The sequence below is a fragment of the Filicampus tigris genome, chromosome 19 (genome assembly GCF_054856515.1).
Source record: "Filicampus tigris isolate MCC_2025a chromosome 19, RoL_Ftig_1.0, whole genome shotgun sequence".
Lineage (NCBI taxonomy): Eukaryota > Metazoa > Chordata > Actinopteri > Syngnathiformes > Syngnathidae > Filicampus > Filicampus tigris.
Window position 1 is genome coordinate 13345961 of NC_141235.1, and position 14040 is coordinate 13360000.

Sequence of the window (14040 nt, forward strand, 5' to 3'; positions counted from 1 at the left end):
CAAGGATGAGACAATATGCAAATTTCACGAAAAAAAATATATGAAGCAAGATTGGAGTACAGAATTTCTGGGAAATGCGCCTCTAAAGTCACAGGTGAAACCCCAATCACGCATGGCATCATGCTAGATGGCATGTATCCGTGAGCGTAAGTCTGGCGCGAGGCGTGGTCTAAATCAGCGTAAGGGCGGGCTAGAATTTTTTGATGGTATTTTTGCAGACGCATTCAGCTTGCCGCAGTTTAAAACGGTAGGTATGTGCAGTTGTGGGCATGAACACAACCGACTTGATTCGCCAACAATATGTAGAAGTTCCATCCAATTTACCTATAAAATTGGCATGCAAGACATGCACAGTCTTTAACATGGCGGAAGGAGAACTTTGCTGGAGTCCATACAGGAGGTCAAAGTCCGCTAAATACATTTAGAAGGAACTGCAATCAGTCATCCACAGGCGGATGATGTAAAGTTGGACAGGGAGATTACAGACCTGTGAAGTGGCCACTTGGAGACTGCGTTCCATCCCGGTCGTACATGTCAGTGTGACATTGGTGAGCAAGAGACGGCTGAGTTAACCGGACACTCCCTGAACCGCGACACGTTCCAAGGCTTCCTAATACCACAATCGCTTACACTTTTAAGATGATGCATAGCACAGAGTCAACCCTGTTATGTGTTTTTAACGATATCCTCCTGGCAAATGACAGTGTGGACTATGAATGTCTTGTTTTGTTGGATTTAAGTGCAGTGTTCGATACGGTGGACCACAGTATACTTCTGGCTCATTTGCATCACCAGGTGGGCATTAGTGGTAGCGCTCTAGAGTTGTTTGGATCCTATTTGGATGGCAGGACTTTTTGTGTTAGCTTAGGTTCCTCTGAGTCCCGCTCTGCCACTCTGTCGTATGGTGTTCCACAGGGTTCTATTTTGGGGCCCTTGCTCTTTATTGTATTTGCTGCCCCTGAATTCCATCCTACGATAAACATATTTCCTTCCACTGCTATGCAGATGACAGTCAAATCTATGTCCTGCTGAGCACAAAAGACGCAACCTCCTTTAGATCACTTTTGTCCTGTCCAGAGGAAATCAAAGCCCGGAGGTCACTCAATTTCTTAAATTTCAACAAAAAGAAAACAGAAGTTATGGTGTTCGGTCCCAGTGGCTCTTCTACATCCCACCCTGTTGATCTGGGCCCCGTGGCTTCTTATCTAAAGCCAACAGTGTAGAACTTTGGTTTTAAATTGGACAGTGAATTTATATTGGACTGGCAAATCAGTGCTATTATTCGATCCAGCTTTTTCATTTTAGGTAGCTGGCTAAGGTAAAGCCCTTCCTTTTCCCAGCAGAACTTCAAAACAGTAATCCATGCCTTTGTTACATCGCGGCTAGTTACTGTATTGCACTTAATTTTGAAGTCAGACAGTTTTCCCTCAAGCGTCTCCAGTTGGTCTAAAAGGCTGCTAACTGGATCTCGAAGGAGGGAGCATATAACACCAATTTTGACATCCCTTCACTGACTCCCAACGCATTTTAGGGTTCATTTTAGGATGCTTCTATTTGTCTTCAAATGTTTAAATGGCCTCCACCCCTACGCACCTGCCTGGTGCCTCGGGTCTGCGGACCAGACGCTACTGGAGGTGCCGAGGACTAAGTGGAGCCTTGGAGGGGCTCAAACCTTTTCTGTTGCCGGTTCTTCCCTCTGGAGTGACCTTCCATTAAATGTTAGGCAAGCCCCCTCTCTGTCCATTTTTAAAACACATTTGTATTCTTTGGCTTTTGACCCTATGTGAGACTGACACTGTTCTGCCGTTTTCCGGCGTCTACTTTATATGTTTTAGTATCATTAATTTGTGTTTTAATGTATTGGTTTCACTGTCTTTGTTCTTGTATCAGTGCTGTTTTCATTAAATGTAAATGCTTTGTTATCGCTGCAGCTGTTCTGAAATGCACTATATAAATAAAGTTGGATTGTATTTTTAAAAAAACAAACTGTAAAATAACATTTATCCTGAAACACAGAAGAAGGCAATGCAGTGATTTTAAAATTGCTGTAATGTGCTCCCACCTTCTGGTCTTTGCCAGGGCACGTGCTGGCGACTTCTGTTATAATTGTAAGATTGAAATGCTTTTTTGGGGAATGCCAAAGAGGCATTACAGTAATCAATCCAAAGGATCAAAGAAGACACAGCCCCAGCTCTTTCTTCCTTTTTTCATCTTATTGTATCACTGATATTTGTCTCTTTCCTTGTCAGTCTCTGCCTGTTTCCTCCTCTACCAACACCCACCCCCCCCCCCCCCCCCAACCCCTGTCTCTGTGGCTGGTGGCGACACGATTATCGATGTAAACAGTGTTTTCTCTCATTAATTTATCAGCTGAGTGAAGGAGGGGGAGATAATGGCTTTCATTTGGCCAAGGTCAACAATCAGCGCATTCCTCAGTCGTTTAAATACAACCACACATTAACTTGTGTCCTCCAATACACACACAGCTTATAGCTTGTCACTGGGCTGTGCCAATACTGTCCTGCAGTCATATGAGGGTTTTTTTTTCCTGTTGAAGAGGTAATACAAAGTAACTAATTCCTGGTCGGAATATTGACAAAACCTTGGACTGGTTAAATACAGCCCTAGTCAGATGAAGTACCCGGTATCAGATGACCTCTGATAGTTGTGTCTGTTTGAAAGATGGTAAGTTTCTGTTACTAATGAAACCCACTACAATCAAGTGCTGTATTAAATATGTGGCCTTTACAAATGAACTCCCCAAAGTATTAGCAAAGGTTGGCCAATTATTTTATTTTTGCTGTTGACTGAAAACTTTAAAGATAAGATGAATATGACATCATATGATCTTTTATTTCCAATTGCTTGTTTCCCACCCATAAATAGATTTCTCGTTTTCACTTTTGGTTACACCGACAATATAATTGGTATGAATGTAGACTTCATCAGCAACTTACAGACCTGAAACCGAATTGGCCCTACAATTGTAATACTTTTAAAGTAGAGTTGATAAGAAAAGAGTCACTGGTACATTTGTCTGACTTTGTTGCAAGAAATGTCCGGGGTGTAGTCCGCCTTTCTGTCAATATCAGAGGGATGGGTCGGGTGGATGGATGGATGGATGGATGGATGGATGGATGGATGGATGGGTGCCTGGGTTGGCTTTGGGTGGATGGATGGATGGATGGATGGATGGATGATGGATGGATGAGTGCCTTTATGGGCTTTGGGTGGACGGATGGATGGATGCTCAGTTTTCTTCTCTTAGTGTGATTCGTTTTACTTTCACTTCACTCCTAAGACTCCACCAGAGTCTCACACATCCACCAATCCATTTTCGATAGCGCTTATTATGACTAAAGTGAGTTGGAACCCACTTAGTCTGACTAGAGAGGCGGTTTTTACTCTGAACTTGTTGCCACCCAATTGCAGAGGATGATGCTTATAGAGAAAAAAAAATATTCACATTGACACCTTAGAGAGAAGGCTCATCTTGGGGCAGACTATGCAAACGGATAAGTTTGAAACCAGAAATTTAGAACTGTGAGCCAAGCATCCTAACCACGAATCCAATGTACTGACCTCGGTTATAATCATGTTGTTGAAATGTCTTGGAAATGGCTGAAGTTTTGATACAAATCTTGTACTGATTCTCATTAGATTGTGTTGTAGTATCCCCAAGTATTCTGTGAATGCTTTTGTGTGTGCATGCTGAATTCTTATTGAACATTTCACCGTCAACTGTGTGTGCTAATCCTCAAATTGTTGACTTTACCCTGAGAAATTTGTGAAGCATTACACAATACAGTGGCCCAGATCAATAAGCTTACTGTTGATTTTGGACAAGTCAGATGTGTGCGAGGCCGTTGAACCTAGCTAAATTTATTGTGTAAATGTAATTATGACCTCAAAACTACCACACACAGTCACAAATAGCTTCTGTTTCCTAAAGTCACTCGCCGCCCTGTTAAAATACACTTTGAGTTAACTGACATTTCTTCAACAACTATAATAATCTTCTTAAAAAAGAGCAAATATTGTATGATCAATCAGTTGCTCTGCTATCTGTCCTGCTGTTCTGAGTTCACTAAATTATTAACCTAATCTTCTTACTGAAAACTCCCACTGACAGTGTTTGCATGAGGTCTCAATGATAAGATATTTGAAGTTGAATGTGGTGATGGGATAACCATTGACATAAACAGTTTGCTAATCTGTGAGCGTGTTTGATTTTTTTTTTTCACTTTTTGTGTCCAACTATGTCCTTTAATAATCATACTGTACTACTGTGTAAAAGTCTTGAACTACCATTAGATTCATTGTTTTAACATTACTATAATTACCATATCATTGAAATAATGTGTCTTGAATATAATTTGCTCACTATTGTTAAAAGTGGGGAAAAATAGATTCCTCACTTTACCACATTCTTTTCAGGAAAAGAGCTACTCATAAAATGACTATGTCAAAATGATATAAAGTACCTACAATAAAGATGCAAAACATCCATTTATTTATGAATATATTGAGAATTCTTTCTATGTACAATATATGTTGGTGTAGCTTGCATAACTGCATGAATCCATATTGGACAATGCAAATGGTGTGCATTTTCTGTCTTTTCTTTACTCTGGTGATTTGCACTCAGTGTTGAGCAAGTTTCCTCCCAAATGTAATGTATTACATATTACTAGTTACTTGCATGTGAAAGTAATAAGGTACTATATTACTGTATTTGTCGAGTTATTCGTTACTCAAGTTTAAGGTACTTTTAAATTACTTTTTTTTTTTATTCGGATTAATTAATCTAATAATAATTTCAACACTTTAAAGGAAAAAAGGTAACATTTGCTACCATCCTGTAGCCGGTAAAGTTAACTTGTTATGAGTATATTTAACTATATACTGTAAGCATAATATTAAATGTTTCAACTCTATGGTGGGAGATCACTTCGTTTTATCAATATTTGTATCAATAAGAATTATTTTTTTAATGTAAATATTGGCACTGATATTTTGTCCAGTAAATAAATAATCCCATGATCTATTAATAATCTATTTCCCATTGCCCGCGGCCGAGGCTTCTGGGTCCTAAAAGCTTCCATGCCAGGGTGAGTCTTTCGTTTCAAATATTGGGAGGGGGGTTGCAAATGGAAGTTGATCGAAGTTTGTAGACAGGAACGCTAACGGAAGCCCATTTAAAATAGGGGATTAATATTTGTTACGGCCGGACAAAAAGGGGGAAAACAGACGGCTGACGGGTACCCCGTCTGCAGGCCATAAATAAACCTGGAAATTTACGTAAAATGCCCATCCATCCATCCATTATCGATACCGCTTATCCTCATAAGGGTCGTGGGGAGTGCTGGAGCCTATCCCAGCAGTCTTTGGGCAATAGGCGGGGGACACCCCGAATTGGTTGCCAGCCAATCGGAGGGCACACAGAGGCAAACATCCGCACTCACAATCACACCTAGGGGCAATTTAGAATATCCAATCAACTTACCATGCATGTTTTTGGAATGTGGGAGGAAACCGGAGTACCCGGAGAAAACCCACACAGGCACGGGGAGAACGTGCAAACTCCACACAGGCAGGCCGGGGCCACGACCTCTGAACTGTGAGTCTGACGTGCTAACCAGTTGATCACCGTGCCGCCGTAAAATGCCCAGCAGTGGAAAAAACAATGCAATGACTGCAAAACGCAAATGTACAATTTGTGTAAAATGTAGAGGAAACTACTGTGGAAAGATCAGACATACTGAATCATTGTGGTATTATCGTGTCAGTTTGAGCATGTGACAGTTTCAGATGATTGTTATGTAATATAACATCGTTTTATGACACAACTAGATTCATTACCTCACCGCTGTTTATCTTTCACACAGCCACTGGAAACAGAAATGTAATTCAGTCCAACTGCAGGCGACTGGCAAGTCAAGATTTAACGACGCTACGCGCTGGTCAGGTCACATGATCCAGTCAGGGGAAATGTGGCGGTCTTCCTTCAGACAAAGCACTACCGTTTTTGTCCATATGGTGCCGCCATAATTAACAAAGCCATTAAAGCGGAAGTCAACCCTAAAATGCGAAAATATTTTTTTTAAGAATATGTCCCCAGCAGGCCCACTAGTTGAAACACAGCATTCTTATTAATTTTGTGTTTGTGGAATATAAGTTAAGCAGCAAAATGCTGGCGTGACCTGGTTTCTGAATCTGAGCCGTGATTGGTCGCCGTGAGCAGTTGTGATGTCATTTTCAGCCGACAGAAGACAAAATGGCCGCCCCCAGAGATGGCTAAAAACGAGTGGATTAACACTTATTCCACAAACACAAAATTTTGGGGTTGATTTCCGCTTTAAATTCTTAAGTTTTGCTATTTGTTATTCACAGTAATTTAACAATATCCACTCCAAATACTTTTGCTCACTTGAAAAGTGTGGCTTCAAACAGAAGGTGTTCTGTCCTGTCACAGAGCCATGAAATAAAAGCTTGAATTCTGCACTTTTTTGTGATATTCATATTTTGATCGCAAACCCAAATGTCTTCAGTATACAACAAAAACAAAGAAAAAGAAAAGAAACCTTACTGTTCCAATAATTTTGGAGGGGACTGTATACAGTATATTAATATGTGCAATGTATTATTTGTTCAGTGTCTAAATGCCGCATGTTTTTTAAATTTAACAGGAGCAGTAGTCAGCATGGGGGTCCAGTTGGTTGTGCCAGCTTCAGCATTATCACTTTTGAACACCTAGTACAGTGCTTTTTCTTTCTCATGTCAACAACCATTCAAGTTTTTCTGGTTTTGCACGAATCATTATTTGATTGTTGTAGTTGAAAACCTGTTTTATTTTCATTATTTGCAGTGTACTGAAAGGAGTCTGTTGTTATGTTATACTGTTGTCATTTCACAAATCCACAAATGAATCAAGAAAAAATGTCGCATTTTCCACACAATAGTATATTCTGCATTACACCTTGAGTGACATCGTTCCTTCTTATTTCAATGAATCTCCATTTCAAATGACATACAGAACATCTTTCTAATCTATTAATTTACAGTAGAAACAGTAACAATCATTTCACATACAAAATATGTACTATAGCACAGCACTGTTGCATACATACACACACACACGTTTATACACCCCTACATACCTACATATACATACAGTATATATATATATATATATATATATATGTATATATATACATATATATATACGCACACACATACATACATATATGTATGTATATATATATATATATATATATATATATATATATATATATATATATATATATATGCATATACATATATATACATATATATATATATATATATATATATATATATATATATATATATATATATATATATATATATATATATATGTGTGTGTGTGTGTGTGTGTGCGCGTGTGTGTGGGGGGGTGCGGGGGTGTGCATGTGCGTGTGTAATAATTGTAGTTTTGGAAAAGAGGTCACGACTGACACAGAACCTTTTTGGTATTTTTACTATACGTATTGATATGTGTTTTTGTTTGGAATTTGAGAGTTATGTTGTCAGTTGCTTATATATGGAGCAAAACGAAATTGCTCGTTCAACCATCACTTATAATGAACACAATCAGAGAAACTGATTATTGCAGCTTCTTAATTTTTTTGCTTTCTTATTTCAGCTTTCTTAATTTTCCCATCTATATGAGCAGTCCATTGTGTCTACTCTTCACCCTCAGAGCTGGTGGGTCAGTGTGAACTCATTGTCGTCCTCTATGTCCAGCTCCAGGTCTGTGTCGTCTGAAAGGCTCCATTCCCGTTCGGCGAAGGATTGTTGTGGCGACATGGATCGCACACTGTGGCCTGCTTCAACCACAAGGGAGTCCGCCACATTCCGTGTCTGCTCGGTGCACATGGCCGCGGACTGGTCGGACGTCGCGTCTCCTTTGTCATTCCTCCCAGCCGCACTACTGACGTCCTCCTCCGGTTTACCTCCTTGTGGATTTTCCTGAGCAATTCAAACGTCGAGCATCCAATTAACAACTTGTATTAAATAATCATTATAATCCGGAAAATGTAGTTGTAGTCAAAGAACCAACCTGTTTGAGTCTTCGCCACTTTGCTCGTCGATTTTGGAACCAGGTTTTAACCTGAAAAATACATACCCGTATGTTAATTGCTATTTTATCAAAATATAGACCTACATTTTAATGATATTGATATTTGATATTTTATTTATGCCTGCGGGTAGAAATTTTGTTTATTAGTGGCCTTGTGCTCGAAAGGCTAGGTAGGCCAAGTAAATACACAGTTCAGTAATAGCAAACAATTGGAGATGAATCCATTCTTGTAGCCGTGTATTATTATTATCCATTCATCCATCCATTATCGATTATTATTATTATTATTATTATTATTATTATTATTATTATTATCATTATTATTATAAAGCATGTTTGATAAATGTTAAATTAACAAGAGCCTGCAGGCTTTTCAAATGCGGCGTCGCGTCTCATTAATTAATCTAAAATGAACATCGGCTGAAAGCAATACAGTAATAAGACTGTATTTTTTTTCTGCATGATTGGTGTTAGCTCACCTGTCGTTCGCTTAGCTGCAACATCTTGGCAAGTCGTTTCCTCTCCGGGGGTGAAAGGTACTTCTGGGTCTCGAACTTCTTCTCCAATTCGATGGTTTGGTCGTTCGAGAAGCGGACTTGACCGCCTTTCCGCTTGTGTAAGGGCCGCTGGATGAAGGGCGTCCACAGCAGAGGTTTGCCTTTGGGAGAAGGCACAGTGAGGATCTTTTTTAAAGTATTTTATTATTTTTAAACAAAAATGAATAGCAGGCGCGGAATACTGTCAGAACACGCAATCGTCCTGAGCAAACTGACTTAAGGCAATGAAGTAGAAATAAATGTTACAACTTTTACAATTTGCCCGTATATTTTCTCACCCGTTACACATTTCCGCAAAAATACTGCATTTTTCCCCATCGGCGCTGTGTCGGTCGATTTGATAACAAGACGTTAGTAAAATTTGCAATAATAATGTGCTAATTGGCACATTCCGACGTCACGTCGCGCGATTCGTTAAATTCAAGACGTCTCAATAAAGTTGGAATTAACAAGCCAAAAGAAAAGCTTTCATGTGTTCGTGACATTATTACAGATACAACGACATTTTTTAAAGTTAATATTCAACATTTTAAAATATATTGAAAATTACTTGGGCTCAAATTGTGGCCGTCACGTGCAGTAACTGCAACTGTTAGTGAGTAAAAACTTGAATTTCTAAGTATTTCAGTCAACGAACGCTTATGACAAGCTAACACGTTAATGAGTTCAAATGCGCATATCTTTATTAAACTTCATCATATCAAGTTTTCATGGGCATTTGATGGAGGTAATTACATTTTTCTTTGTGAAATGCGCTCCTGGCTTTTTAAATATAAGGATGAACTGCTCATGTACACTCCAAACATGGAAAGCGAACTGCAAACGACACTGCAATAAGTGTCTTGTAACTAGTTTCAAGTCTGGTTTCCCGTCAGGTTAGTGGGGAACAAACAATAGTTGTTTCTTGCAGCTGTGCACTGGCCTGCTGCATGTTCGCTTTCTTTTTCGGGAAGGTCGTGACAGAGACTAAACTATGGCCAAATATCCGCTTCATGTGTTTCCTGCTTTGTGGCGTGATTATGGGCGATGGCATGCACCGACAGACACGCATGTCCTCTTCTCATTTACACAATCAAAGTCCACTGGGCTGGGCGAAAGTGTTTTGTTGTTTTTGTTGGTTTTTTTGGAGGGGGGCGGGGGGGTCGTCTTTTTATTTTTATTGTTGTCCGTCTTGGTTGGAACCAAGCATGAGCTGGGCTGAGATTTTGTATGATAAATGGGTTTTTCATTTTTGCAAAGGAACAAATTGAAAAAATGCAATTGAACTGTTACAAAATTTTATTAGAAGGAACGGTTGTGATACAATGTTTGGTGACAGGCGAACGCATTGATTTATCCTTTCATTTATAGTGACGAAAAATGTGAAAGAAAATATGATTTTAGATAAGTATAACCTAAATTTGGCACTGGGCTATTCTGAAGCAAAGTATTGTATTCATGCACTCTCATTCAAGTGACACTTTTTTCGCAATAGGTGTAGCCCTGTTTGCAATCATAAAGAAAGTCACTCACATCCTCACTGGCCAGGCAGAGGAAGTGCAACAATATGTGAAAAACGGATCCCGGGCTATCAGAGGCCGAGTGTTTCCTGAATATGTCTGTATTGAGGATGTCGATAAAATAATCAGCAGCGTGCAGCGGGCTCCCGAGGAAGCGGCTGGCCGGAGTGAGACAGGAAAACATTCAACAGCTTCTAAGACCAGATTTACTCCTATCGACAAGCTCACGGCTTCCGCACGGCAACGGAACAGGCCCCGGATCTCATTCAGCACAACACCAAAGTCACGTGACCCGCTTGTCACGCTCCGCTTAAAAGAACGTTTATCGCCTGCAATATCAGACCCACGGAGCTACACGAGCATGAAACAATTCTATCTATACAACCACATGTGTCCATACTGGGTTGAATATAGGGTAGACGCCATTCAAAAGTTACAGTTTCCTGTGACATGCATGCGCACGCGCACACAATAACAAGTGATTTAGGGGGCACGTATAGTCATTGGCTGACTTGCTCCTCTGATGTTTCTGAACAATAGAAAACCAGGAAAACGAGTCAAGGTTACCACATAGCATAGACCCATCCACAAACACTCCATCACCACCAAAGCCAGACTGATTGCTTCGGTCATGACAGTGGTGTTTACTTTCAACGGGAAGTCAACCCCCCAAAATTCATTGCAATAGTATGTTCTATACGCCTTCGCTAATCACGGCATTCTCATTGATATTACGTTTGCGGAATAAGAGTTAAGCAGCGAAATCCACCCGATTTTAGTCATCTGAGGGGGCGGCCATTTTGTCAGTTGCTGTCACAGTTGGGCCCATTCCCAATACCCACACTTGCACCCTACGGTCTTCGCTGAAGTGCTCACGTGCGAAGGGTTCGAGGGCGCATGTTACAAGTGCACAAAAATTGCAGATTTGGGACACTTCGGGTGACGTCATGGACGGATGTGCTGGGGCCTATCCCAGCTGTCTTCGGGCAGTAGGCGGGGTACACCCTGAACTGGTTGCCAGCCAATCACAGGGCACTCAGAGACAAACAAACAACCGCACTCACAATCACACCTAGGGGCAAATTAGGGTGTCCAATCAACTTACCATGCATGTTTTTGGAATGTGGGAGGAAACCGGAGTACCCGGAGAAAACCCACGCAGGCACGGGGAGAACATGCAAACTCCATACAGGAAGGCCGGGGCTGGGATCGAACCCAGCGAACTGCTAACCAGTCGACCGAGTGCCGCCGTTTTGGCACTTTTGCTGTTTTAAATTATATTAAAACGTCAGTAAAGTAAAACTTGGACTCGGTCTCTGCGCATGCACAGAAGGTTGCAGAAGTGCAGCAGCTAAATTAGGACAAAATACGTAGGTAAACCGTGAATTTAAAACATCGATTGAAATTGCACGCATAAATATGATAAACTTTGTAATAATTGGAGACTTACACTTGAAGAGACTTTTTTCCGGCACAGCTACAGGAATTCCACCGAATGTCGTCAGTTTCCCGCTATTTTGGTCAAATCCGCAATGAATTGAGGGTAATATGCTTCGGTTTAGGGGCCATGGATGCGGACTTCGTCAAAGTGCAGAGCAAGGGAGCAAAGGGGGCGAGACGACAGAGCACTTCGCAGAATTGGGACACCCTACGCACTCTGCTAAGTGTGGGTATTGAGATTGGGCCTTGCTCAGGGCTCAGGTAATAACCAATCATGGCTCAGATTCAGAAAACAGATGAGCCGTGATTGGTTGTTACTTGAGCCCTAAGCAACTGTGATGTCATTTTCACTGGACAGCAAATATCAAAATGGCCGCCCCCTGAGATGGCTAGAAACGGATGGATTTTGCTGCTTAGCTCATGTTCCACAAATGCAATACATGGTGAAAAAAAAACAGGCCCTAACTTTTAGTAGACGATTTCTTATATGTTTTACGCAATCAAATGCAACTTGAGGTATAACTAATGTGTGTAAAACATTATTATCATATAACATTATTATTATTATACTCATTGGCCTTTTCTTCTTCAGAAATCCATTTTAAATTTCCAAATCCAAATCTTCGCCCTGTATTAATCAGAATGCCATGTTTCGACTAGTGGGCCTGCATAGAACGTATTCTTGTAAAGAACATTTTTGGGTTGACTTCCTCTTAAGGGATGGATTTATGGATTCAGAATGTACCTTCAAAGTAAAAAAAAAAAATCAATTTAGAATGCACTCATTCTGAGATGCTTGTTTTTTTCAGAATGCACTACACCCAGCCTGATATGCATGCATGAGCGAGCGTGATGCCTTTATGCAAAAATAGTCTCACTGGCACTGCAGCAAAGTCACAAAGACGCGGTTGGGTCTAAAGCTGCATGTGGCACATCATGATCGTCATGCCCCGTTCAACTTACAACGCAGGATGTCACTTTCTATCCAACAAGAGAAACTTTTACTGGAATCCCGGGTTAATTATCAGAATCCAGGCTGTTTGTTTTGAGTCCCTTGTTGAACCCCAACTGTTCCTGCAGCTCAAAATTTAAGTTCCATTTTACCCTATAAAGGCCGCTGAATGAAGGGAGTCCAGAAAGTAATTTAGGCTACAAGCCTAATTTTTGCTGCACTTCTGAGTGTATGTTCAAGATGACTGTCAACAAAAATCAAAGTTCATAACAGTAATATGTTGTACTTGCACTACCCACCAGCAAAGAAGGAACATGATAATGTGAGGGGGAAAAAACAGTAGCAACAGGATGCCTATAGTGCATTCTACAAGTTATACTGTATTATAACCACTGACATGAATATACTGTATCTATAAAGGTCAAATTATAAATCTGTATTAATAACAATAGCAATGCATTATAATCACATCATTGTGTTGTTATGCAAGTGTGTCCGTATTGTTGAATGTGCTGTGCAAAGTATACTGTTATAGTGATGCATGAAACGGACGGAAACAAACTGATTGTGTTCAACATATTTGGAAAATAAAGACGATTTAGACTCTCTTGGCAAATATTTCACAACGCGATTCCAGTGCATTGAAGTGCTTTGGGGGAAAAATAACTTTTACAAAAATTATGTGTTATGGCATTTATTACAGAAAAATAACGATATGGTTGCTGTTCGTTTTCATATCAACTCACCGAGAGGGTCATGTCTTAGCAGGGTATGTGTGTACTCCCCCAATGCTCGATGGTGCTGCTGATGATGGAAGGGATACACCGAGCCTGCGAAAGCCCCGGCGGGGGCGTACGCGGCCGCGAAAGCTGCGGTCGCGTGGTGGTGCGACAGCGCCGGATGAATCGGCGTCGGTTCGTAAATCGGTGTCCGATAAGGCGCGATGAAGTTTGTAAAGGAGGAGTTAGGCGACGGGAAAGTCGGCGTGGGGATGACCGGCGTTGAGGAGCATGACGAGGTGGTGGAGGTGGAGGAAGAAGAAGAAGAAGATGAAGAGTTTCTGGAGGTGTTCTCGGTCCTCCTTAGAATGTCTTCGATGTAGAAGGGGGTCGGGTGAGCTTGTTGGATGGCTGTAGGCGCGTAAAGAGGGACACTCATGCTGGCTGGATTGCCCGCGATCGAATTTGGACAAAAGTTCAGGTCTTTCCCAGCGTTTTCAAAACAACAACCATTTGCTGTAACCGTTCAGTCAATAAAGACGGTTTCAGTCGCGTGGGGGAGGTTGTTTTTTGGAGGTCCCGATCCAACTGTTGGACTGTTATCTGGCTGCAGGCGCAGAAGGGAGGAGATAAATGGACGAGTCACTTCCTCCAGGTAGCCAGCGAACGTTTCTGATTGGCTCCCTCGTCTCATCAAATCGAGCCATGCAGACATTCAGTAATCAGATGACAGTTGACAAAAGATAATTGC

The 14040-nt window shown here is 41.0% G+C and overlaps 1 protein-coding gene across 1 annotated transcript; it reads right to left on the minus strand.

The window, feature by feature from the left end:
• Positions 1 to 7402: 7402 nt before the first annotated feature.
• hhex (hematopoietically expressed homeobox) lies at positions 7403 to 13890 on the minus strand. Its single transcript, XM_086016982.1, has 4 exons — positions 13317 to 13890; positions 8602 to 8780; positions 8102 to 8152; positions 7403 to 8010 (listed from the first exon to the last, which is right to left on the minus strand). The coding sequence occupies exons 1-4, from the start codon at positions 13726 to 13728 to the stop codon at positions 7738 to 7740; spliced, it is 915 nt and encodes a 304-aa protein (XP_085873108.1). The 5' UTR covers positions 13729 to 13890; the 3' UTR covers positions 7403 to 7737.
• Positions 13891 to 14040: the final 150 nt, after the last annotated feature.

Excerpts from the sequence above, each read along its gene's own strand:
- hhex (XM_086016982.1), bottom strand. The coding sequence starts at position 13,728 with ATGAGTGTCCCTCTTTACGCGCCTACAGCCATCCAACAAGCTCACCCG. Across the intron at positions 8,781-13,316 it reads GCTAAGACATGACCCTCTCG|GCAAACCTCTGCTGTGGACG; the intron begins GTGAGTTGATAT and ends CTTCTCCCAAAG. Across the intron at positions 8,011-8,101 it reads AGTGGCGAAGACTCAAACAG|GAAAATCCACAAGGAGGTAA; the intron begins GTTGGTTCTTTG and ends TGAATTGCTCAG.